The sequence below is a fragment of the Brassica rapa genome, chromosome A01 (assembly GCF_000309985.2).
Source record: "Brassica rapa cultivar Chiifu-401-42 chromosome A01, CAAS_Brap_v3.01, whole genome shotgun sequence".
In the NCBI taxonomy this organism is placed as follows: domain Eukaryota; kingdom Viridiplantae; phylum Streptophyta; class Magnoliopsida; order Brassicales; family Brassicaceae; genus Brassica; species Brassica rapa.
In genome coordinates, this window is record NC_024795.2 from 3,365,515 (window position 1) to 3,391,381 (window position 25,867).

At 31.7% G+C, this 25,867-nt stretch overlaps 2 protein-coding genes across 3 annotated transcripts; both read left to right on the forward strand.

Moving 5' to 3' along the window:
• Positions 1-14,686: 14,686 nt before the first annotated feature.
• LOC103852415 lies at positions 14,687-22,665 on the forward strand. Of its 2 annotated transcripts, XM_033274836.1 has the most exons (7): positions 14,687-15,312; positions 15,458-15,676; positions 15,760-16,079; positions 16,151-16,342; positions 16,419-16,617; positions 17,676-17,682; positions 22,453-22,665. In XM_033274836.1, the coding sequence occupies exons 1-6, from the start codon at positions 15,117-15,119 to the stop codon at positions 17,678-17,680; spliced, it is 1,131 nt and encodes a 376-aa protein (XP_033130727.1). In that variant the 5' UTR covers positions 14,687-15,116; the 3' UTR covers positions 17,681-17,682; positions 22,453-22,665. The 2 variants fall into 2 exon arrangements, with proteins under 2 accessions (XP_033130727.1, XP_033130722.1); XM_033274831.1 differs by lacking the exons at positions 17,676-17,682; positions 22,453-22,665 and having other exon boundaries at positions 16,419-16,812.
• Positions 21,163-22,665, forward strand: LOC103852439 (E3 ubiquitin-protein ligase SIRP1). Its single transcript, XM_009129346.3, has 2 exons — positions 21,163-21,346; positions 21,676-22,665. The coding sequence occupies exon 2, from the start codon at positions 21,691-21,693 to the stop codon at positions 22,387-22,389; it is 699 nt and encodes a 232-aa protein (XP_009127594.1). The 5' UTR covers positions 21,163-21,346; positions 21,676-21,690; the 3' UTR covers positions 22,390-22,665.
• Positions 22,666-25,867: the final 3,202 nt, after the last annotated feature.

Sequence of the window (25,867 nt, forward strand, 5' to 3'; positions counted from 1 at the left end):
AATAATGTCGCACAAAAAAAAAAAAAAAAAAAGGTTAACAAATAATTAGAGAGAAATGTAGTACTCCTAGGGGTTCTCACTTGAAAACTCATGACGGTCACACTTTCTCAATTCTACTAATGGAAAAACTAGATTTGATCTTGAGATGTTTGAATCTACTCATCAACTTTTGTACCAATTGGTTCCTTCAGATTAGTAGTTCACGTGCTTTGATAACTTTTCTTATAAATATCCAATTCTCAAAAGTCAAAATGTTTATAGATAAAAGTTAAAAGCTGTTTGAAAAAGTGCCTTTTGGTTCGGACACAAAAATGTCTTGAAGTGAAACTCTTGTTAGTTCACAAGCAAGGCCGGCTTATGAGGGAGGGCGGTCCTGGGGCCCGCTCCAAATCAAGTTATATTTAAAGGCTTTGGCACGTTTGGTTTAGATTTACAGTATGAAAACATAAATATTACAGAACTTTCTAACTGAGAAATCAAATAGAAATACTTGTTTTATGTTATATGTGAGTTGAAAAACTCGAGAAGGAAACATAATATCTGATATCTACCTAATTTTGGGCCCCATTTTGCCCGTGGGCCTCCGGTAACGTTAAGCCGGCCCTGTTCACAAGATTCTCTTTCTCTTCTATTCCTCCCCATTCTCTTATCCTCTCTTCTGCCAGTGCAGCCTACAAACATATCACTCAACGGATTAGAACAAATATTCTTTTTTTATATTTTTTTGAAAATGATTAGAACAATATTCAGTGAGTAGTATCTTGTTTACTAACTCTACTATGTCTTTTGGTTCTTCACTTCTTTGTCCCAATTGGTTTTGCATATCATCCAAGTCAAAACTATCGACTGAACAAATGTTCCCGTCATCATCCCCCACCAGATTCCCTGATCGATATAATATGTTTCCATAAAATCAAAAACTCTGGTCTTTTGTCCCATTTATTAAGGGTTTTAGAAAGGATGTGGAATTTCATCTATATTTTTAAAAGAGAAGTACCCATTTGAAAATGTTTTTACTTCATTAATTAAACTCTTTTTTTTTGCTTGTCTTTTTCAGTTGCATTTATGAAATATCCATAAACGAATAAAACTGCCTAATTTATTACTTGTCTTTCCGGTTACATAAATGAAATATGCTTAAATGAATTTAAACTTCCTATTTTATTGTTTGTCTTTTTCAGTTACCTTAATGAAATATCCTTAAATAAATTTGGACATAATGTCATTTAATCAACCAAAAAACTCATGAGTTATCCTTACGTGCATAATTTTAATAATGGAGATTTTTAAGAACGTGCATCATTAAAATGTTACCTAAAACATGCAGCACTAATATATAACATGCATCAATAAAACTAGAATTTGACTCACACAATTGTACAGATATTATTTTCAGTTGATTAAATTTAAAAATAATTATTTATTCAAAAAATATTTAAGAATGGCTATGTTTTTAAAAATTATATGGTATTATTTGCTCATAACTCATTTGTCATTTGATAAATTGTTAGAAAAATTTTTTTAGCATAATATAACTCAGTTGTCATTTGCTAAATTTATGGTTTTTATTTATATTTTTTAATATTTAATTATAATATTTTCATTTTATATTTGAAAGATAAATGAATTTTCTTTCAGACAATATTTTTGTAAATGTATTTTTTAAAAAATAATCAATTAGAATTGTTATTATCATTGAATATCATTATTTTTGACATAATTTGAGTTTTCGTTTACATCAAAACTTATCATATTTTAGGATAATTTTCATTTAAAATTTAATTTTCATATTTTTCAAACAAATTCTAAAAATATTTTTTAAATATTTTGTTATAATTATTAAAAAAATATTGAGTTGCATTTCAAATAAAAAGGTAAAGATATTAAAAATATTCTAATTAAAATATGTAAAATTTAATATAGTTTTAAGGAAATGGTCAAAATAAAAAAAATTACACATAAAATAATCATGATTTTTGTTAACAGGACGGATCATTATTTATATGATATCGCACACGAAAGAAAAAATTATGTTTTTAAAATTATCTAATTAACTCTATATTCATTTTTTTTTATTTTATATGATATCACACATTCGTAAAAAAAAATAGATAGTTTAAGATGCAAAAAAAAAAAATTTACTTAATGAATATACTATGAACGAATATTACAAATACATCATTTAATCAAATAAATAATTAAAAACTAAAAATTCATATCCGCGCTGGCGCGCGGGTCAGGGTCTAGTTACCGTTACTCCATATATATTCAAGCTTAAATCCCAACAACAGACCAAACGGGACTCCAAACATGTAATAGCAAGATATGTTCACATACGCAACAACCGCTTGCCATCCCGCTCCCACAGCCACTGCGTAACCAAGTTTTATTTACCATAATTAATGTCACATCCAACAAAAATTTAAACTCCATATAAAATTAACATATAAATGTCATTAATCCATTTCACTTGAATCCAGTTAATATTGAGTTACAAGTTTATGTAGTATTAGAGTTCAATAAGCAAATGTCAGCAATCATAAAAATGTGATGAGAAACTACCAGACAAGACAGGCTGTTGATGACAATGCAGAAGGCAAGCATTGGTGTGAGTTCTTTAACTACATTCCTAACCACTTCATCTTCCGCAAACAAAACCGGGTACTCGTCTTGGAAGATGAGTAGGACTGCGGCTATAGTCATTCCCATCACTGTCGATAATATCACGGCAACAACTAGTGAGAACTTGGCCGCTCTTGGGTGGCTAGCTCCTAGCTAATTTGACACTCTCACACTGCCAAAACAAAACAAGAACGTATTTTATTAGCTTGGCACTTATAAGATGTGTTGAAGCTGCAAAGAGTTAGTTTTCACACACGTGGTTACCTTAATGCAGCGTTTATCCCAACTGAAACCATCGCAGCCCATCCCACAATGTTCATGCTTCATTTTAGAAGGTATATAGTTAGAGAATATTTTGTAATGAAAATCTATTCTATTAAATTAGGATCATGACGACCAATTGATACTGTTATGTCCAATCTTATATATTAAAACAGAAGTTACAACTTTGATTCATGTGTGATTTTTTTTTAAAATAGACCTATTGGACATATTCCTAGAAAGTCATGTTATATTTAATCTCTAATTTTATCATTTAATCTCTAATTTTATCATTTAAATTTTGGACTTACATAAATTTTTATTGGGCTATCAATAATTGGATTTAAACAATAGATGATCCATTGGATTTATAGACAGTATAAATTAAATAGATATAATTTAATGTTGTAATATTATACCTCCATATGTTAAATATTTAAATATTTGTCGATGTTAACTTTTAAAATTATAAAGATTTTTTTTTAAATAACAAAAATCATATTATCTAACAATGATTAATCTTTACTACTTTAAACCAATGAATTTTTTTAAAACTATATAGTTTATTTTTAAAATTAAACAAAAACTAAATGTTTAATTATTTACTCGATAATATAAATTTATGACAATACAATAATATTTTACTAATCTTTATATATATAGTTACGATTTTGATAATGAAATAATAATCCGAAAATATTTATATAGAAGAAGATACAAATACATGTGAAATCTTGAAACAATCTATTCAATAAAAAAATATACCGTATGCTTATTATGTTTAAAAAATTGATAGACACATCCCCTATATATTATTTGAGAAGCATTACAACTTTTTTTTATAGCCACATGTCATCACTAGGATGATTCTTAGAATCCCCTATATATTATTTGAGAAGCATTACAACTTTTTTTTATAGCCACATGTCATCACTATGATGATTCTTAGAACCAATAGAGAAATATGTTGTTCCATCTAATTATATAATAAGCGTTTTATTAAATTAACAATAAATTCATCATTAATGTACTTTATTATTTCCTTAAATAAAATTTACGGAATTGTCTAATGTAGCTAAAGTATATATGGCAATTAATGATTTTGAATAATAAAGATTTGATAAAAAAATAGTGTATCTTCTATCATATTTATTTAATTTTATACTATTAAATAAATTAAACAACCATAATAACCATATAATAAAAATTTAGATTTTTATGTATATGTTATAATTTAAATTTTTACAAACGGCTATAAATTACTAAAACTGTTAAAAGTCTCACATTCAAATTTTATGATCCATGGTTTAAATTTTTTTTTATGACAAAAGGCAAATGATTATAAAAATTATATAAGTAAAAAGTCTTTTATTAATTATTTAGATTAATATATATATATATATATATATATATATATATCGTTTTAAATTAAACTATAAACCATATAAAATACAATATTTTAGTTTCAAAATTTACTTTGAACAATTTTTTTGATAAAAGTTTTGAACGATCATTGACAACTTATTTTTTTTTAAATGATAAATTACTAAAACTATTAATCCTACAATAAAAAAAAAATTTATCAGTAATTTAATTTTTTTTCTATAAAAGATACCAATGATAAAAAAAAACTATATGAGTAGAAGTCATCATTTAATAGACATTAATATTAAAAATATACTAAAATATATTATCTATGTTAGTATCATTTAAATTTAATTACATATCCTATCAAATATAAAAAAAAAGTTTGGATTAATAAAATTGATTTATATGTGCATATCAATTTAATTATATATTTAATAGTTACTGACTTTTAATTATTTAATATATATTTAGTATTTCATAATATGTAAAAATATTTAATATATAAAATAATTTATATATGTAATGTTTATCCCGCGCCTTCCTAGTATATATTATAATATATACCAATTTAGAATTGAAAACAAAATGTTTATATAAAAATAAATTAAAACAAAAATGAACGAGATCTAGTTATTTTATATCACAAGTTCACAACTCTAACTGTATGTCACCTACTAACTAACTATGCACGTTTAATATCTTTAGTTCCAAAATAATCAAGCCCATTTCTTCGTATTTTAATTTGAAAACCTAACATATTTTTTCCCACGTCAATATCCTGTACATGAATCTTCTGCATAGGTTAAATTATTATTTTATAGGGATACATATACTTGTTTTTTTAGTTTGAATAAATATAAACACCAATCGGTTGCCTTCTTCTACCATGTATGTAAAGGATATATTGTCAGAATATAAAAATTGGAGATTATGATCCTGTAAGATTGTAATGCAGTGGTTATATTTTTTTATAAACTTGTACCTGATTGAGTTTAATTTGAATATAAAGATGGTGCAAATCACATTTAACGAATTTTAAACAGGTTATTCAATTAAAAATATTTATTATATCTGATTTTACATAAATTTAGTGAAGACTATATTAACCCATTTACACACACACATATTATAGAATATATTTAAAAAAAATACAACTTTTTTTTTGTAAAAATTGTTTGGTTTTCGGTGCGACTTGGATTTTATATCAACTTTGGATATAACATTTCAAGAACCATTCGAATATATAGGTCAAGTGTAGTATGAAACTTTGATTTTCGGGTCGATCCCGAGTCAGATTTTTTGGATACGAATATTTTTTACTAATTATGATAGGTAACTAATAAGAAAATATAATACGTTGCAAACTTTAAGAATATAACTTAAAATAATTTCTAAAATACATATGACACAAGTGTATAGTTAACAACTTAACATATTTAATATAGTTACCAAATATTATATTAAATTAACATTAAACCAAAATATGATTACAAAAAAAATTACATAAACATAAAAATTAAATTTCTTAAAAAAAATTAAAACAAAAAATATATCCGCCCTTTTAAAAATACAGGTCAAAATCTAGTAGAGAAATTAGTTTCGAATTGCCTATTCATTATTATAATTTTATATTACAAGTTAATGAATAAACGTGTGTGTATGTCAGTGCAGTCCAGCAAAATAACATTATAAACTATCGTATGGAAAAATATTTATATTATTGATCGAATTAATATATTTGGCCCTTAAACAATTTTTTTAAATTTTTTTTGTTAATTATATAATTTGTTTACTAATGAACTGATCCCATTTTTAAAAATATTTTAGGTCAAAAAATTATTTATCGCATAAAAACCTAATGTTTAGGCTGAAATATCTCATGACTATTTTTTGGTTACAATGAAACTATGTCAGCTTGGTTTTATATCATGATTTAGCAATTTAAAAGTTAATTATGGTTATGAGAAGTTTACGTTCACATGTCAATCCTATCTATCAATATTTTTTTGCTTTTTGTGTCATTTGTTTCTTTTCTTTTGGCCTCAGATTTAAAAAATATTTAAAATTCAAATTTATTAAAGAGATACATACTTAGGTTAAGATATGCGCCTTGTGCATAATAAATATTTAATTTATATTTTTTTGCATAATATGAAACAATAAAATAATAATAATATATTAAATAACTAAGAAATCACTTACTATTATGTAATAAATTTCCTTGCACGTATAAATCAAATGACCGCTCTTGTTTATTCGCAACCATTTTAGAATAGATAAATCAAAACAATCAAACTTATCTATCGTATATGATATATAATTAAATTTAAACTATATGAAGTATATATATATATATATATATATTAACATAAGCACCTATTAAAATTAAATTATTTATTTATATAATTTTATTATCATTGTATCTTATTATAAAAAAAATTAAATATTGATCACAAAAGTTTATGTGAGACTTTTAGTAATTTATACTCGTTTTGAAAAATTCAAAATACAACATATACAAAAAAATCTAAATTTTTAATATATGATTAATTTAATTGTGTAATTTATATTAATAGTAAAGAATTAAACAAACATGATAGAAAACATACAGATTATTAGCAAATATTCATTATTTAAAATCATTAATTACTATATATATCATAATCACATTAGGTAATTGCGTAGGTTTTATTTAAGGAAATTATATATAATAAAATAATCACATTGCTTTAGTTAGTATCCCTGTTCGAAAACGCGGGTACTACGGGTGATTAGTCGGCGAGGAGGCGCTCGGCGGTGCTTGGCCGTGGCGAGTTGGCTGTAGTCGGCCAATTAATCGGCAACAACAAATTTTTTTTTTTTTTGGGTTTTGAATGCTTAAAATCTTGTATTTTTATGACAGATGTATAAGTTTTAAGTATAAAAACATGAAAACGCACCAAAATCTGATGTTATGTGTGATTATAAACGTTTTACGGCCATGGAAAACCTGTAAAATTGAAAACCCTAAAGGCAGATGGGGAAGATGAAGACGAAATGACGATAATACCCTTCATTAAAGGCAAAAAAAATTAAAAAGAAGAAAAACACGTGGATCCAGGGTCGAACCGGGGTTTCTTACGCTGGGCAAAGATTATGTAACCACCAGGCTACTTCAATTAATTGTATATTGTCATGCAAATTGACTAATGATGCATAATATATTTATAAAAATAAAAATAAAAATAAAAACTAGGTCCCGATTAATCCCCGATTACTCCCCGATTAATTGTTAACTCGCTAGGCCCATATCGTCCGCCCGACTAGCGCCTACCGTAGTTTCGAACAGGGGTTAGTATCATATGATATCATATAATTGGTATTAAATGTTTCTAGTGAGATATAAAAATCGAATTGGACCAACATGTTTTTCAATTTCAATGTGAGGTTTACACGTAGGATTAATTAATTATCTAACTGATTGACATGTAAACAATGAGTTTTTTTTAATTATTACAAAATTAAGGTTACATTCTTCAATTGATATATAGGGGATGTGTGAAATACTTAATTTGAATATTAGACTTATTGACCACAAAGAACAAAACATGTAGACTACTACGCACGTTGTTTCTACCTTGGTTTAGAGAATCTTTGTGATTATTTAAGTAAATTAATTCAAAAAAAAATCATGTATGCTTAAGTCGTGAAAAAATGATTAGTTTAAGAAAAATGTTAGTTATGTTTTAAGAATAGACTAGATTTTGACCCGTGCAACCGCACGGGTGTTTGTTTTCACTTTTCTATACATAAATTATTGTTTTAGAACATAAGTGGTATATATTTTTAATGTTAATCATATATTTAAATATTTATATAACTATTTCAAATACAATAATTTTATAATTTACATGTTATAATTAATTAATTGTTTAAACCGTATGTATTTACCACTTCTTATTATATATTATTGTATTTGTATTTAGTTATTAAGCAAATTAATATATTAATGAAAAAATATATTTAAAACTTATTTTATATTTAATTTATGCTAAATTCTGACCCGTCTTTCAAAACTGGATTTCTTTTTACCAATATTTTTATGCTTATTCATTTTAAAAGTCTAAGATATGTTAATTTTTAGACATGTATTATATAGTTTGTTAATTTTAAGCTGTTCTATCATCATATTATATTTTAAATAAATAGTTTATATTTATGAAAATAAAATTTATAAATTTATCAATTGAATATAATTTTATCATATTTATTTTAGTATAATAATTATATTTTAACATGATCATGACTATAAAGTAAATAAAATATGATATAATTATTTATTTTCATTTTTAAACGATAACTTAAATACATTAAGTTATTGCTTAAATATTTTTTACACAGATTTATTAGAATTTTTAAAATATAATATATAAATATATATTATATTTAAAATGAAAATATATTATGAGTAAAGTAGTTACAAAATTTTTATATTATTAACTTTAAAGAAATACATGTTAATTTTTATACATGTATTATATAGTTTGATAATTTTAACCCATATTACCAACATATTAGATTTTATTTTTGAACATAAATATTTTTATAATTACGAAAATAAAATATATAAATATATAAATTTAATACAATTTTTTTATATTTAGCTCAATATAATAATTTTATTCTAATATGATTGATTATGATTATAATAAATAAAATATTTAGATTTTTTATTTTTTATTTTATATAACTGAATATATTAATGTATAATAATATTTTAAACTAATTTCGAAATTAGCAAAAATATTTAAATATAATTTTGAAAATGAAGATCTTGTAAAAATCTTTTTAAACAGATTTGTTAGAATTTTAAAATAAATATATTTATATTTAAAATGAAAAGATATCAAAAGATATTATGATTAAAATATTTTAAAAAATTCTATTTATTATTAGTCTGAACTAAAATGTAATATGAATTTCTATGAATAGGTTCATTAGGTCCATTTTTAAAAAAATCACACATGAATCAAGGTTGTGACTTCTGTTTTAATATATAAGATGTATACTAAATTTTACCTTATAGAGAGTGCAGCTACGGAGACTTCAGCATTCTTCAAATTTCCAGCAAATAATATGAGTGCCATGAAATACCAAATCTCCAAACTACAAAGGTAATAATATATTAAAGGGTTGGATCAAGTCTGGACCAAACTAACCGGGAAAACCGGTTTGAAACTCACCAAAGCATGACAGCAGAAGCCAAAGACAATTTGACGAAACCCCACAAATTGTGAAAAGCCTCCCACGTGAATCCAGACCAAGCTTCTCCACAAGTACCACTAAAAATATACACGAATTGTGCCACAACAATGAACCACCACGACTTGTTAAGCACAAAATCTAAACCGGGAAGTCCCCAGTGTATAACTTAGACATGACTACCGAACCAGAATTTAACATTGCATTTTTGGGGCTGTGGACGTCGGTAGCTGGACACTTCGGTAAAATCAAAAAAAAAAAAACTTAGACATGACTAGCCATGCATGTTAGCAACGTGTGGATCACAAGAGCCACACCAGAGATTGCTGCCATGACCATGATCTTGCTTTGCGACTGCAAAAACTTTGCGGTAGGAAAATTTATAGCATAGGCAAAGATCTGTGGGATCATGTAGATGGAGAAAACTCCAGCCATGGCCGAGATCGCCGCGGTTTGGCATATGAAGGTTAGGATTGGAGCGGCGAAGATATAGAGCAGAGAAAGGATGAGAGCGGTTACGGTTAGAATCACCCATGAACGTTGTAAGTAAACGCCAAACATTGATATTTTGCCCGCTCCAAACGCTTGTCCGCATAGCGTTTCCAACGCGCTTCCCGTTCCAAGCTAGCCACGTTTGCAATTGCGCCATACATGGATTAATAGACGTAACAGCATCATCAATGGGTAAACACTAAATAAGTTTCTAAATTAACTTTTTGGAAAATCTAATTATATATTTATTTTTATTTTATTTTAAAATAATAATTGAATCACTATATAAGTGACATATGCATGATGACTTGCTCATAAAATATGTCTCTCTGAGATAAAAATCTCTCTACCTTCTCTCTTACTTTTTTTACTATTTTTGTTTATTTTAATTGTGAGAGATTATGAGAGTTCATGCTCTAAAAATCTTTATTTATGACATACTATTGATATAGCCAGTATGAAATAACACATCAACTTGTTCCCTTTATATATAACTACTCTAGATTCTAAAATAAATTTGAAATTTAATTAATTTGCAAAACATAGTTTATACATAATACATCAATTTTACATCTATGCAAATGAAAAACATAGCTCAAATGCACTAAAACTATTACAATGATCGTATGATATTTAACCTAATAATAAATAGTTTTTGTTTTGTTTTCAAATATGAAAAAGGCATACCATGATACCGAAGAAGAAACCGGCGATGACAGAGTTCTCGATGGAGACGGCGGCTAAGGCGATGGTGCTAATATGTCCAGCGAAAACCTGAGTGATGGCTCCGAGAGAGAATTGAGCCATCGATGTGAAAATGGCCGGGCCGGCTAGTTTCTACAGCTTCTTAGACTCAATTCTAAACTCTCTGGCAAAGTCTTTGACGTTGGAGAACGGAGGGATATCAACGGCGGTAGAGGAGAAGGAGACAAGAGAAGATGCTCTGCTTCCTACTCCTAGTTAAATAAAATTAAATACTTACGGTGACACCTGCACACACGTTAAATAAAATTAAATACTCCTAGTTATGTAACCAACGACGAATCGTTCTTCAAACCTGTATTATCATAATATCCTAAAGTAAAACCTATGATAAATGATGTATGTCTCCACAATTAGACAATCATCCTGAGGTCTTTCATTGCTGATCAATAACATCCTAATTCCGACAGCTTGAAATCTTCCCTGGCTTGCGTGAGCTCAAATTTCATCTTCTCCGCAGAGGGGATAGGTTATCGGTGCGGGAGGACTTAGCAGAAAAAGGTCAACAGAGAATTGTTTAAAAACATCAGACGAAAAAATACCACCAAAAAAAACCTTTCGTTTCCAAGTAAATAGACTAACCGCTGATAGCTTAAAGATGTAAGAGCGAGAAAAACATACAGTCTCCAACTAGATTAATGCTTGTATTCAGGGGTACCATTCAGACAGCCTAGAACGTCGAGATTCTGCTTGAGAGAGGCCATGACGTCGGTGATGGGAGAGGAGTAGGAGGAGTTCAGGCGAGGTTTCTCGACGGATGCGTTCACTGCTTTGGGAGTAATTGGAGAAGAAGCGAATCAAAGATGGGGTTGTTGGGAGTCTTCGTTTGCGTCTGGCGGGAGGAAGCGCCATGGGTTTTGGCTGCGGGTTGATGATGACGAGTTGACGACCATGTTCGCAGATTTACACTTAATGCGGTTTAATTGAAATGCAATGCTTCGGTTATTGTTCAAGCGGTCAACCGAGTGCAATTCTGAAACAAACCGGACGGCATGTCTCGCGTGGCACATTGTAAAGGACCATTTAGAAGAACAAAACTTTTTACTTTTTACTCTATTTTTTTAACGCCAAACCTAAAATTTTATTTATCATAGTACAAAATTTAGAGTTAACCAATCTAGAAAATAAAAGTTACAATTTATGAAAACATTATTAAGTGATCCTCAACCAATCTTGATCATCATATCACTGTTAATAGATATTTTGAAAAATGAAATCGAACTCGGCATTTACAGATTCCCAATGTGTGACATTTTCAAGCAGATTGTTAACTGAAACATTAGACCCTTTTTTATTAATGGCACGAACCAAAATCAATCTCTGAATCCCCTTTAAAATGAACATTTGAAAATCCCGCCGCCCAGACATTTTGCATTGCAATGATTAAACCATTTTGTCTCTGGCCATCACTTACAATAGCTGAACCCTCACAGTTGAATGTTTCAGATCTTATAGTTAAATTTTGAAGTACTATTCTCCTAAACCCAAGATGACAATCCAATTGGCCCTTCTCCCATTCTATTGTTAAACATGATTGGGCTTCGATGTAACTGATCGATACCATGTCAGCCCATTTTGTCAATATTAATGTAATCTTGTTGCCGACAAAAAAAAAAAAGAATTGATTGGAAAGCGTGCTGTCGGTGGTCCCCCGTAACGTGATTTTTTGAGTAGTCAGTAAGGAAAATAGACGTAACTTAAGAAAAACATTTTTATAATATCAACAATTATTATTATTCTTTTTTTTTTGTCTAAAAGTCAACAATTATTAATTGTGATAATCCTACTTATAATATTTTAAAACTATATAATTCAAATCTATACCCGACCCGGACGATTTACCGAATCGTTGGATCACTAGATCGACCGCAGTTCACTCGCAGATAAGAAAATGAATTAATTTATTTTTATATAATAATATATTATCTATGAAAATAAATATATAAAAACTAAAGTTTAATATTTTCTAAATATTTTTTAAAAACATGAAATAATAATTTAGATATGTATATATTTTATGTTTAAAAAGTATTTTTTAAACTTTTTTTATCGGTAAATAATTCATTCAAATAAAGCCAAACGGCTAGGTTCACAACCAAAGAAGAGTTCAAAATCAAAATAAGACAAAACCATCAGTAGATGTATTAAAATAGCAGGACCTTCATGAGAAGACAAAGAATAAAAACCCTTGACGCTCCGGTGCACCGAAGGTTCACTGAGCTTTATTGTCCAGCTTGAGATCTGATCACTGAAGCTAGCCAACTAGGGCCACATATAAGACTGATAACGCTTAAAAGTATTTAGAAAACATGTAATTTTAGTTTTTATATTTATATTTTTATTTGACATACAAAATATCAAAAAATTATTTAGATTATTTAAAATTTTATGTAATAAAGTAAGAGTTATAATATCTAAAAAATTAAGATATAAAAATTATAAATATTTAAATATCTAATGTAAATAATAAACTAAACTTCAAATTCAAAATAATCTAAAAGTTAAAGATTATTATAATAAATTGTCAATAATGAAAATAAACGAACACCAAATCACATCAACTAATTTTGGTTTTCTCTACCATCGTTTACTTCATTTTCTTCGAGTAGCATAGCGAAATCTTCATCAAAATCTAAAAATCACAATATAAAACTGAAAAAGAAAAACCTAACTTTTTTTATCGGCACATAACTTCTTAATTGTAAACTTAAAATATAAAACATAATTTAAAAATTAAAAAAAAAAGCTATTTATTGGTTCAACCGGTTTCAGGTTTTAGTGGGTTTTTGCGGGTTTCTAAATATTGAGTTTTTCACAAAATTCACACTTGATTTTTTTTGGGTCACGACCGCGGATCCGGGTCGGGTTTCAAAACACCGATATAAACTCATACACATGATATATATTGAAGATATATCTATCTATAAAATATTTTTCTGTACTAAAGAAGAGGTATGTTGAATGAGATCTAGATAATATAATAAATACAGACGCCTAAAATGTGAGATATCAGATTTATGCCATCAGGCATTAATTGTGATAGCACAGGTTTTTTTTTTCTAGCAAGGCCGTAATAAATGTAAAAAGATATAGTAACGTTTTGGGAAAGAAGATATTGAGAGGGGCGTGAAATCCGGGGAGAATAAATACATTTGAACGCTCACGTAATCTCTTTTAAATAAAGTAAATATTTTTTTCAAAATTGTAAATTGTTCTATTTTCTAAATAAATAAATAAATAAATATATGATATTGTTTAAACTTATAAACATCTACTTTTTAAAATATAATAATTACTAGTAATAGATTACTCAGTAAACTAGATCTTTTTCTTTTGCATTAAATAGAAAAGTAAGAAGAAGATAATCCTCCATTTAGAATGATAAATATTTTGACAAAAAAACAATGATAATTTATATAAATAAAAAGTATTAAAAAATTACTATTATTAAATACCGACGCGTAAGATGTGAGATTTACGAGATGCGCCACCAGACATTTTTATCAAAATATCTGCTAAGTAATAAATATAAAAGCACGGACGTTTCGGAAAGGCCGTAAACTCCGAGAATTTACTGTTATTTCCTCTTTTTAAACATTGACCTAATTTTAAATGCATGGAGAAGATATCGAGAGGAGCGTGAATACGAATGAACCGCTCTCTAATACTAATATCTGGAAAGTAATAAATATAAAAGCACAGACGTTGTTGGCAAGACCGTAAAATCCGGGAATTTACTGTTATCTCCTCTTTTTAAGCAAAGTCTATGTAGACGTAATTTTAAATATAGGTAATAAATAAAAGAGACGTATTAGGAAATGGCAAGTAGATATTGAGAGGCGCGTGAAATCCGGGGAGAGTTAATACATTGAACCCCTCACCTAATCTCTTTTATATAAAGAAACATCGAAGTGTTCGGTGCTTAACATTTTCTTCTTAAGACTTATCTAAGGTCTCACTTTTTATCCTCTCTTTCTCTCTCTCTCTCTCTCTTATTTTTTGGATGTTGATCCGATTGAATTTGTTTCTTTATCTCTTTGATGCTCATCCGCTTGCCCGTTTCATTGGAGTTAAGCCCCGCTTGCCGGTTTCATGGGAGTTATACCCTGTTCATCCGCTTGCCCGTTTCATGGGAATTTGTTTTGTGCTTCATATTTTCTTCTTAAGACTTATCTGATGTTTCACTTTTTATTCTCTCTTTCTCTCTCTCTCTCTCTCTCTCTCTTTTTTGGCTGGTTGATCCGGTTTAAATTGTATCTTTTTCTCTCTGATGTCTCATCCGTTTGCCCGTTTCGTGGGAGTTAAGCCCAAACGAACAGGGTTTTATTCAATTGATTAATTCCAAACCCTTTTCATTAAGAAACCCGGCCATGATAGTTTTAGCCCATACCAAGACTCTTTTTTTTTTTTATCGTTTTTTCACTTTTAGGCCCATTCATTTATTTACCCTAGCCCATGCATATAAAATGAAAAACCCTTTTTCTAAACCTTTAAACCATCTACGAACGGCGTCTGTTCTTGCCGATCCACTTCTCAGTTCTTGCCGATTCACTTTCGGTTTCACAGGTTCTTTCTGATTCCGATGTATTTTGAATCTTTTTGTTACTAATTTTTAGATTTGTTTTCTTTCTCCATTGCTGAGTTTGAATCTTAGATAGAATCTTTCCTATGGAATATGGTTCTTACGCTTTTTTCTTTCTCTTCTTTTAAGGTTGTATGGATTTTTCATGGATCACGAGAATGCCTCATTTGCTTTTCCCCGCAATGAGGCAATTTGATATTTGTTGGGAGACAGTGTCCGTCAGACATCTTGAGTCTGTCATGATGAACATTTGTTTGATTCCCCTCACCAGACAGGACATCATCGTCTACGTTCCCAATGATTGTTTCCTGTCGGATGGACCTGCCATTTGTTTATCTGACATATCAGGTTTTTGTTACTTGCGATTTTATTTCTTTCTTCATTGTTGAATATGGTGCTTGCTCATTAACCAACCGTGTTCTCTTCTATAGATTCCATGGAGTTTACATGGTTAAAGGAAAAGCCTTATTTGCTTTGTGCTGTTATCAAACAAATAATGGCGATTTGCTGGGCAATAGCGTTTGTCAGACAGCTTGAATCGGTGTTGAAGAACAAATGGTTGATGCCTCTCACCGAACACCTTTCAATACAGGATTTCATCGACCGCATCCCTAAGCGACGGCTTCGCTCGGATGGAGCAGCCATAAGTTTACGAGAGGTTGGTTTTTACCTTCAAAAGTTTGGAGTTCTCCTTGAAAGTGAATGTCGTCTGGCCTCTCCTGAGCGTATTTTTGGTGTCATTAATCGACGGGTAAGCAATATCCAATATCATACATGTCATAATTTTTTCCTTTGCTTATTTAACATTATCATTATTTCCAGGATAAACGTTTAAGGCGGTGCCCTAAGACAGTAGAAGTTCACTCCCTGCGTGTGTACCTTTACAAGTATAAAGAAGATGCTTTTAAGGGGTATGGTATCTTCCACTCTCGTCTTCAAACTCTGATTAAAGAGAGTGGTCTTGTTTCAGTAAATTTTTTGAGTTATGAGAGCTACTGGCAAGAAAAAGGAAAGGTAATGTTAGCTTTCATCTATATTCATTTTTTCTGGATTTTAGCGTCTAATCCTACTTTTTTTTTTCCTATGGTAGGGTATTTTCTTCCCTACTGACGAGGAAATGAATTCTCCTCTGCCGACATGTGGATATGTAATTCTCGCCGCAGGTTCCTCTCATGATGAGAATGGGAACTTGTATTATCTATGCCAAGAGTCCGGTGGCACTGAATTTGGTTTTGATGGCTACTCTAGAGTCTACGCAAATTTAATAAATGCTTATGTTGAGATGTCTGGAACAACTTTGTGGCTTTGTCTTTACTTGGTTGAATGGCTACTACTACTACCTCTCATCATTTTGTGATGTTTTTTTTTTGGTTTTCAAGACTTGTCTACCTTTTGGAGAATTCTGTTAGTCGCTTTGTGTTTTTTTTTATTTGTCGGTTTAGTTCAGTCTTCTTCGGTTGATGAAATTGATGGTTAATGGTGCATATGGTGAAATAACAAAACAATGCGGCTTAGAGCGACACAAAAATTAATTAGAAATATAACAACAAACGTTTACTTCAAGACAAAAAGGTTTTGTTTAATGTCGATCAATTTGTTTAAAACATGCCTATCCCAGGACTATAATACTCACTAATCTAAAGCTGTTCCTTCTTTGTTATTAGATCTAGTCCAAAGTTAAAATTTACGTGGGTTTTACAAAAAGAAAATTTCTCCAATTTTTTTTGTATTAATAGATTTTATAACTTTTTTTTTTGGCTCAAATCAAATGGTAGTCCTTAAACATTAAACCGGACTTTGAATAGACTAAAGTCACTAATAAGACAACGATAGCCCAAGATAATGTATCTCTGGTTTGAAAACAAGTCACATAGATAAACATACCCCTATAGTTCTAAATTAGAAGAACGTTTTCACTTTTGTTGATTGTTCTTAGGGCCACCACAACAACGAGAGCAGCAACTCTTGTTACAATTGTCTCCTCACTCTACTCTTCTGTAACAATCCCACTTCTAAATCCTTTTTTTCCGTCCTCTTCAAGCTTCAGTAGCGAGGGAGTACAAGACGAAGGAGAAGCACGGTAACATGCACACACAGCTTCGCGCTCGTCATGTAGAAGCATCATACTATTGAGTATCACAAGCAAACAAGTTCCTGCATCTGCAAGAACAGCTGCCCAAATCAGAGGGTAACCAGCAAAACCAAGCACCATGATCGCTCCTTTTATGCTCACAGACAACACAACATTCTCAATCACTTTCTTATGACTTCTCCTCGCTAGTCTCATCCCTTCCTTATGTCGTTGGACATAAGAATGATATCTCCCGTCTCTGTCGCAAGTGCTGAACCTGAGATCCCCATAGAAATGCCAATGTCTGCTTTAGCTAAGGCGGGTGCATCGTTGAGTCCATCTCCCACCATCATCGTAGGCCCTTAGCTCTTGAACTCATCTATGATTCTTGCTTTGTCTTGTGGAAGAAGTTCAGTGTGAAGTGTGAACAATATCCAAAGCATTCCCTAGCTGTAATAATGATAAGGTTTTAATTACAGTATAGAAGTATGCTATCACACAAGCTGATCTCTTAGAGTTCTTTGTCTTCTTCGATCTCTTTTGAAAATTGGTTGAGAGACAAAGATCAGGTAAGTTTTGAGAAGACAAAACTATTAACTTTTTCAAACATCAATCATTATTTTCTGGTGGTTTATACAGGAAATGCATCATTGACAAGAACTCTCATGGAGTTTCAGCGCATCTTTGAACTGAAGGTGATAATAGTACTCAGATTCTCTAAAAACCAATTAGGTTGAACACATAGTGATGTTCACAATATCATCTGTTTGAAAGCCATCTTTAATACATAGAAATGTATATATTAATATTTGGACTGCCGGACACTAACTCTGAACGGTTTTGTGGTGTTGATGCAGGGTCTTAAGAAAGCTGATCAGCAGAGCATACTTGATGATTTCAACAAGCATGGCCCAGGGTTTACAGAGCCCTCTGTTTCAGGGGCAATGCCACAAGTGGTTCCAACCCACCTGCACTGCCGCTGGTAATCACTAATCTGGGTACAACAGCTAGGTTTATAGAAAACAGCAAGGATGTGTTGACGAGGCAGAAGCTCTTGACAGAGGAGCTGCAACCATTAGCTTTAATAATTTCATTGCACTTACTGAAGTTGCCAAAGACCTCAAAGATGGAAGTTTATCACAGTGAATGCTTAACTCATTCTCTCTCTCTCTCTCTCTCTCTCTCTCTCTCTCTCTCTCTCACTTTTAAAAGGACAAACAAGCTTTCTTCAGGACTTTCTTCACGTGGCTTAAACCAGAGGCTCATCAGCGACTGCTGTAGGAGCTTGAAAGCTCCATCTCCTGAGTTTTCAGAGTACATCAAACAGAGAAGATACGATCTCCATGATGTTCAAACATATGGGAAGGTTTGTTTCCTTTGTCAATGATGTGTTTCTGTGTGTCAAAACTCTTTGTCAAATTCTAATCTCTGGAACACAAATATTCATTGTATATGCTAAAGACGCAGGTTTTAACGATGTGATATTATGACCGTATTTTGATCAAGTTTGGCTTATCTTTTTTTTTTTAAATTACTACATGATATATACCTATAAGAACAAAGTGAGGCCTGAGCCGTTCGGCCAATCACTTTTTTTTGTATTATGAACCTTTTGGTGATCCATTTTTATTATTAAAAATTAGCCTTTACTTTTCACAAAAAAATCACGAAGTATTAATTCAAACAAGTTAATTTCTAATTTTAAAATACAGCCACATCCACTCAAATATCAAATACAACAGTTCAACCCAAATTTAACTACAATCAAATTATAACTCACACTTTAAAAAGACGGAAATATATATATATTTTTTAAAATATAATTTAATAAAAATATAAGTTTTTGGGTATATGATACTATATATAATTTTATTTCTTTTTATTTACATAAAATATAAAATTTATATTTAAGATATTATTTTATTTCGTAATAAAATGTTTGTTAATTTATATTTTATTTAAAAATCTGATATCAAATATATTATAAAGTTGAATGTCAATTTATTGATTTTAACATCTTTTTATATACAGTATTTATTAAAATGAAATTTTGTTATGTTTAAATGAATGTGTTTTATATATGAAAATACAACTAAATTAATATATTAACTTAATTTATTTCATATTTTTGGTATTAAAACCTGAAAAAATGTTTTTATAAATCATTTGAATGTTATTATAAATTTTAAATTTATCAAATAATTTGTATCAAGATTAATAAGAAAATGACTAAAAATTGAAATTTAATGTTTTATATGGCATGGACACAAATTTAGTTATTATATTGCTTGGTAACAGTATTATTACCTTTCATGAATTCATTGTTTTTTAATTAGTTACATAATTACTCAACTATATTTTAATTTTCTTATCAAAAAAGGGAACATTTAGCTACATAATTTCAATACATCAACTGGTGGAATAAAATAACATGAAATTTGCATTTGTAAAATTTAATTAATAAATATACTTTAATTTTTTTGGGATAAATATATAATTCAAAATATATAAATCTATAAAATCCTAAAACTAAAATTCTATAAACTAATAAAATATTTTAATTTGTAGTATTAATGTATATAAAACTCTAGATATGGAAACAACCCTTATCATATAGTTTACCCCCTAACATATACCCCACACATTAGGTTATTTATCAATTTTATATGATAAAATTTATAATATATTAAAACAATATAGATAGTAATGTATTTATGAAATTTTAACTGTTATTTATTTAAGAGAGATAAATTTGATGACTGAATGTTATTAATCCAAATATATAGTAATATTTTAACCCGACTGAAAATAATACAATAAACATTTTGACGAAAGAAGTCTCAACTGGTAGACCCGCAAGGTCAGCAATCGAGAGAACAATAACTAAAAACTGAATATAATTGAACCTATAAAAATATAGATATGAAAGAATTAAAGACAATAATAACTAAAAACTGAATATAATTGAACCTATAAAAATATAGATATGAAAAGAATTGAAGACAACAATAACTAAAAACTGAATATAATTGAACCTACTCAATTTATGATTTTGAACTTTTTTTCTACGATGCAACTTCTTATTGTTTATGCAAGCCGGTCATACATATTATTTTTATTGGGTTAGTTTAAAGCTTAGGAGTTGAAGATATCTGAAACTAGCTTTTGGATTTATTTAATTAACAAGAAAATAAGCAGAAAAATAGAGGAAAGAGACGATATGAAAAAACAGAGAACAAAGAAAATCTCCGAACTAAATCAATAATATAAATGCTTTGTTATTATTATTTTTCAAGAGTAAGATATTTGTATATATTAATATTGTTGTTTTAAAGAGAAAAAATGAATAAAACTTTAGATTGTATAATTTAGTCAATGTACATAAATATTTAACTGTAAATTTTCCAAAAGAAATAAATAAAGAATGTTTTCAAACAAATCCAATATAAGAATATTTTTTTAAATTTTATACAATTAGAAAATATAAACCGCACGTAGTGCGGTTAAGAGCTCTAGTACTTCTAAAACGGGTGTCTCTTTGAATGCTATTCCTTGATAAAATAATAACGTGTAGTAAAGCCGAACCAATAAAACTATGAAATAATAACGTGTAGTAAAGCCGAACCAATAAAACTATGTATTCTATCCGAAAAAGCCCACGAGCTAAAAAAAAAAAAGGATAGTTAACTAATCGACTGACCAGCTGATCTAATTAGTTTAGTTAGTTAATAAATGGATCAGTTGATTAATGATTAGTTAACGGTAGAGACACGTAAAAGGCAGAAGGAAGGATCTAGAATCATCCTCCTCCACCTCCTTCTCACTCGTCCCCCTTTCCTAGTACTAGTATAAATACAAACCTTAAACTTCTTTATCGCTCTACATTTCTCGTTCGTTGGTTTGTAGCCGAAGAGAACTGTCCACTCGAAGGGTTTAAAGAAAGAAAGGTGCTCACTTTCTCTTGCGTTTTGTTGTTTCATGGCTGTTCGTAGTTATAATCTCATGTACCTGGGCTTGCTTTAGTTTAAGAGATTGGATTCTAGATTCGCAGGAATAATAATAATAATAAAAAAAAAAAAAAATCTTTCGTTTCTTTTCCTTTGAATTTGTTTCTGCCTTGGTAGCTCACATAATGTTCATTATTTGGATTTAATTAATCTGTGAGTTTGAGAAATGGGTTTAGGCTTTTGATGTAACTTTGTCTGTACAAAGAGATTTGCTGTTTTGTTTTGGTTTCAAAAAAGCTGACTTCTTTGTTATTTTTGGATTTGAACAGTAGGAATCATCCGCCATGGACGAGGAGGAGAACAATGCTTACAGACCAATTGATTCCGTCTTGGCTCCCCGCTTCATCCAAATGATGAAGAACTCCGCAAGGAACGGAACCACCGATATGGATTCTCAGCTTCAAGAGATTCTCAGGAGAAGAGGAAGACGTCCCGTTTCCATCGAGCAGCTGCTTCAGGGCATACGCACTGGCTTAACACTTGCACCTGCTGATGACGACACCAACAACGCACGTGATGATGATGCTGGCAGAGAGAGAGGACGCGTGATCGTCACCAATCCTTTCAATCAGATCGTCGCTGTCCCGAGCTCTGCTGTTTCCGACACTCTGCGTCCCGTTGCTGGTTCTCTCAGCGAGTACTTCATCGGTCCTGAGTTCGAAGCGTTGAGGTATGGAACACCTCCTGCTCGGAGAGATGCTGTTGAGGCTCTGGCTGATGATCTGCTCGTCCTGAATCCGGGGATCCAGTGTTTGGTTTGTTTGGATTATATTGAGATGAACACTACTGGGAAACAGATGCCTTGTCAGCACAAATTTCACAGTTACTGCTTGCTCTACTGGCTTCAGCTTCATAGCTCGTGTCCGGTTTGTAGGTGTCAGCTACGCACTGCCAAGGATGAGGCAGATGGTGGGTCTTTTTCTTCTTCAAGTCAGGGATCTGAGAACAACGACCAGGAGGAGGAGGGTCCCATGGCTGCTTAGCCAAGCCCCAACCTGGTTCTCTAGATAGCAGCAAATCCATAGGAGCAACCATAAGAGTATCATGAGACCAACTTAAATAAGAACTTCTTTGTGGCTTTGTCTTTACTTGGTTGAATGGCTACTACTACTACCTCTCATCATTTTGTGATGTTTTTTTTTTGGTTTTCGAGACTTGTCTACCTTTTGGAGAATTCTGTTAGTCGCTTTGTGTTTTTTTTTTATTTGTCGGTTTAGTTCAGTCTTCTTCGGTTGATGAAATTGATGGTTAATGGTGCATATGGTGAAATAACAAAACAATGCGGCTTAGAGCGACACAAAAATTAATTAGAAATATAACAACAAACATGCCTATCCCAGGACTATAATACTCACTAATCTAAAGCTGTTCCTTCTTTGTTAATTCCATTGTCGCGTTACTATTTCTTTTTTTGTTTACGCGTTAAGATTAGTTGGAAATTCATAAAAGCTAGTGTAAAAGCAATGGAACTTTCAAACCAAGGGTGGTGCGGCTTTAACAAATTCAATTTTTTTTTTTTTTAACAAATTCGAATTTAATATATTATTACACGAGGGCTCTTTACCAAATCTCATTGTCTATATAACAACATTACCTCTCTCTCTCTCAAATTAATCTTAGCAAGAAAAAAGAAAAGGAATACTGGAATGAATCGTCAAGATTTCTCTCCCAGGCACTTTAACCAAGAGTAATCTTTATCCTCTAGTCTCTTTGGTGCTTACGAAGTTGACTTACCATATCGAACGATATTCCCTCCACCTTTCTCTACCTTTTTGAAAAAACTACCATTTACGGGAATTTCCATCGGTCCATAGCTAGACTCCAGCTCTTACACAACAGTCACTAACTTTCCGATTCACCGATATACGCCTTCTGCTCCAACCAAAATCTCCAGAGTCACCACCCTACACCTTTCTGAACAAGATGACATAGTTTTGGAAGAAGTACTCTACAAACCCTACTGGCTAAACGTCGCTGAAAACCTCGGATTAGACCTTGGCGAACTGGAAGATTACCAACTAACAAAAACGTCTGCTCGAGTCCGAGTACTACTGGATGGCCTACAGCCAATCATCAAGGAATATATTCTAGAACTCCCAGCTGGTGATGAAGCTCTGCTCACCTTTGATTATGAAAAACTGGGGAACCACTGCAGCATCTGCAACCGCCTCTCCCATCTACGTTCTCACTGCCCTGATAGAACTGATGCAACAATGCAAAACCCACGAAACCTTGAAACCGTTCTCCCTCAAGAGACCACGAGAAGCACTAGAGGATCAGCTCCACGTTGCGAACCCCCTCAGGACACAAGGGCATACGATCCAAATAGAAGGGTTGAGCCAGAGCGGGATCCATTTCAACAACGAGTAGACAGACATGGAAGACCTTTTGGACAAAGAGTGGCCACCACCTCCACAACAAGATTACTCCTGCTTCGTCTACTCGAGTCTCCAGAGATGAAAGAGACGTACAAACCAATCAACTGCAAACGGCTTACCCTCACAGAGCTTACTACGGCCACTCTCCCTCCTACTCCACAAGAAGGGAGAACAGAAACAAGTATGGGAGCAACGACCAAATTACGAGAGAGACGTCACCTAGGAGATCACCCAAAGAACATCAAAACCGGCGAGGGAGAACTCTAACTACATCAGGGACCGATCCAGAGGACAACATTAACACACCCCCACCTGCAACGCAGACCAACATCTTGCCTGTGAGCAGAAACCTCGAATCCCATGATTTCCTTCCATTACCACCACTACAACGGATGAGGTGATGGGGGAACTACGTGAAGCCACTCTCCAATACATCAACTGTGCTGATCCCACGGAGAGCGTAGCGCGCAAACACAGAGTACAACAGAGTGATGAGCATGGTCTCATGGAGGAAACAGCTCGGAACATTGTCGAAGGAGCGGCCCACTCTCAAGCAGTAAAGAAAACAGAACCATGTAAAATCAGATCTTGAAAGCACAATGAAACAACATGATATACCAAAATTTACAGGGCTCACCTCCCACTTCCCAATCTTCAAAACAGTTGCGGCAAAGTTCGAAGCTTTAAGCTTCTCAATACTTCCTGGCGCTAACGTAGCTCCAGCGGATGCAGCAGCAGTGATGCATTTACTTTCTTTCTTAACACCAGAGCCAACTGCATCAACGGCTTTTTGCGTAAGCCTCATCTGAATCAAATCCGACAAAGATGGACTCTTCCTAAGGCTTAATCCAAGAGGACTCGGCTCATCAAGAGGGTTGTACTTAGCCGGTGCCATCGACGACGAGCTAGTCCCTGAGCTCCATAACTACGAAAAGAGATATTCAACTCGACGAAAAAAACACAAAACCTAATCGAAAAACAGAGACTTTTCAATCGAATTCTAAACAGATGAGCTAATTGGGTGAATAAGAGGAAGACCAAACCTTATATCGCTTGTTGAGAGGCCCATGCGCTTCTTCTAAATCATCCTCAGCGATCTCCAGCTTCACCGGGAGGTCATCTCGGGACTTGGACGCCAATTCAGAGTCAGGTCTCGTAACCCCAGATTTCCTCATTTCCACCATCAAAACACGAAACCCTTTCTCCCTGATCAAATCCCAGATTCAGATTTAACCAATTCGATAGCGAAATCACGATTACGAAAGAAAAAGTTTGGATCTTTTTTTTCTCTTCACAGAGGATTATCCAGAACGCGAAAGAGAATCAGCAAACCCTAGAAAATCAGATCTATTTGATTGAAAAGGAGGATTCTTTTGGCGGCTAGCGACGCGAGTTTTACGCTTTGTACGCCACGCGCTATTGTGATTTGACGGGAAAGGGTTTGAAAAGTCCAAAACAGCCCACCGCTTTGTGTGTGTGAGAGGAGGGCTGAGATAGTCATTTCGTTTTTTAGTAAATGTTATAATTAATTCGCTGGCGGACAGCCAGTAGTTCTTGATATATTGGGTGGGTCCCGCAATTGCTTATTCTTGTGACGGCTATAGATAGTGAATTTGCCACGTGTTACTCGTTTTCACTGCCTAATTTGTTTTTTTTTTGTCACAGAAACTTTTAATTAGAAACTAAGAAAGAGATTTGAGCCTAAAGATGGCCTAAACCCAAAGTCATTACACAGATAAGCCATCGGCTTTTGAGTTTTCCAATCTAGATAAATGCAAGAAATAAACAGATGCAAAACCAGAGGAGATCGATCGGATGTTGCTAACGATGCCGATGATTTCTTTTGACTGGAGGTTGCCGGAGATAGCTCTAACGAGCGTTGGATTGGTGGAGAGAAACCTGAGTGATGAAACACAAGGTTTAGCGCCATGAAGAGTCGCATCAAGAATAAACTCTTCAAACGAATGAGAACGGCTCTAGAACCGACTATATTGACCCGGGAGACTAGGTGAATCTCAACTGATCCGGAAAGCAACACAATCGATAAGCAAGATGTGGAGGTCGTTGAAACAATTTTCTTCTC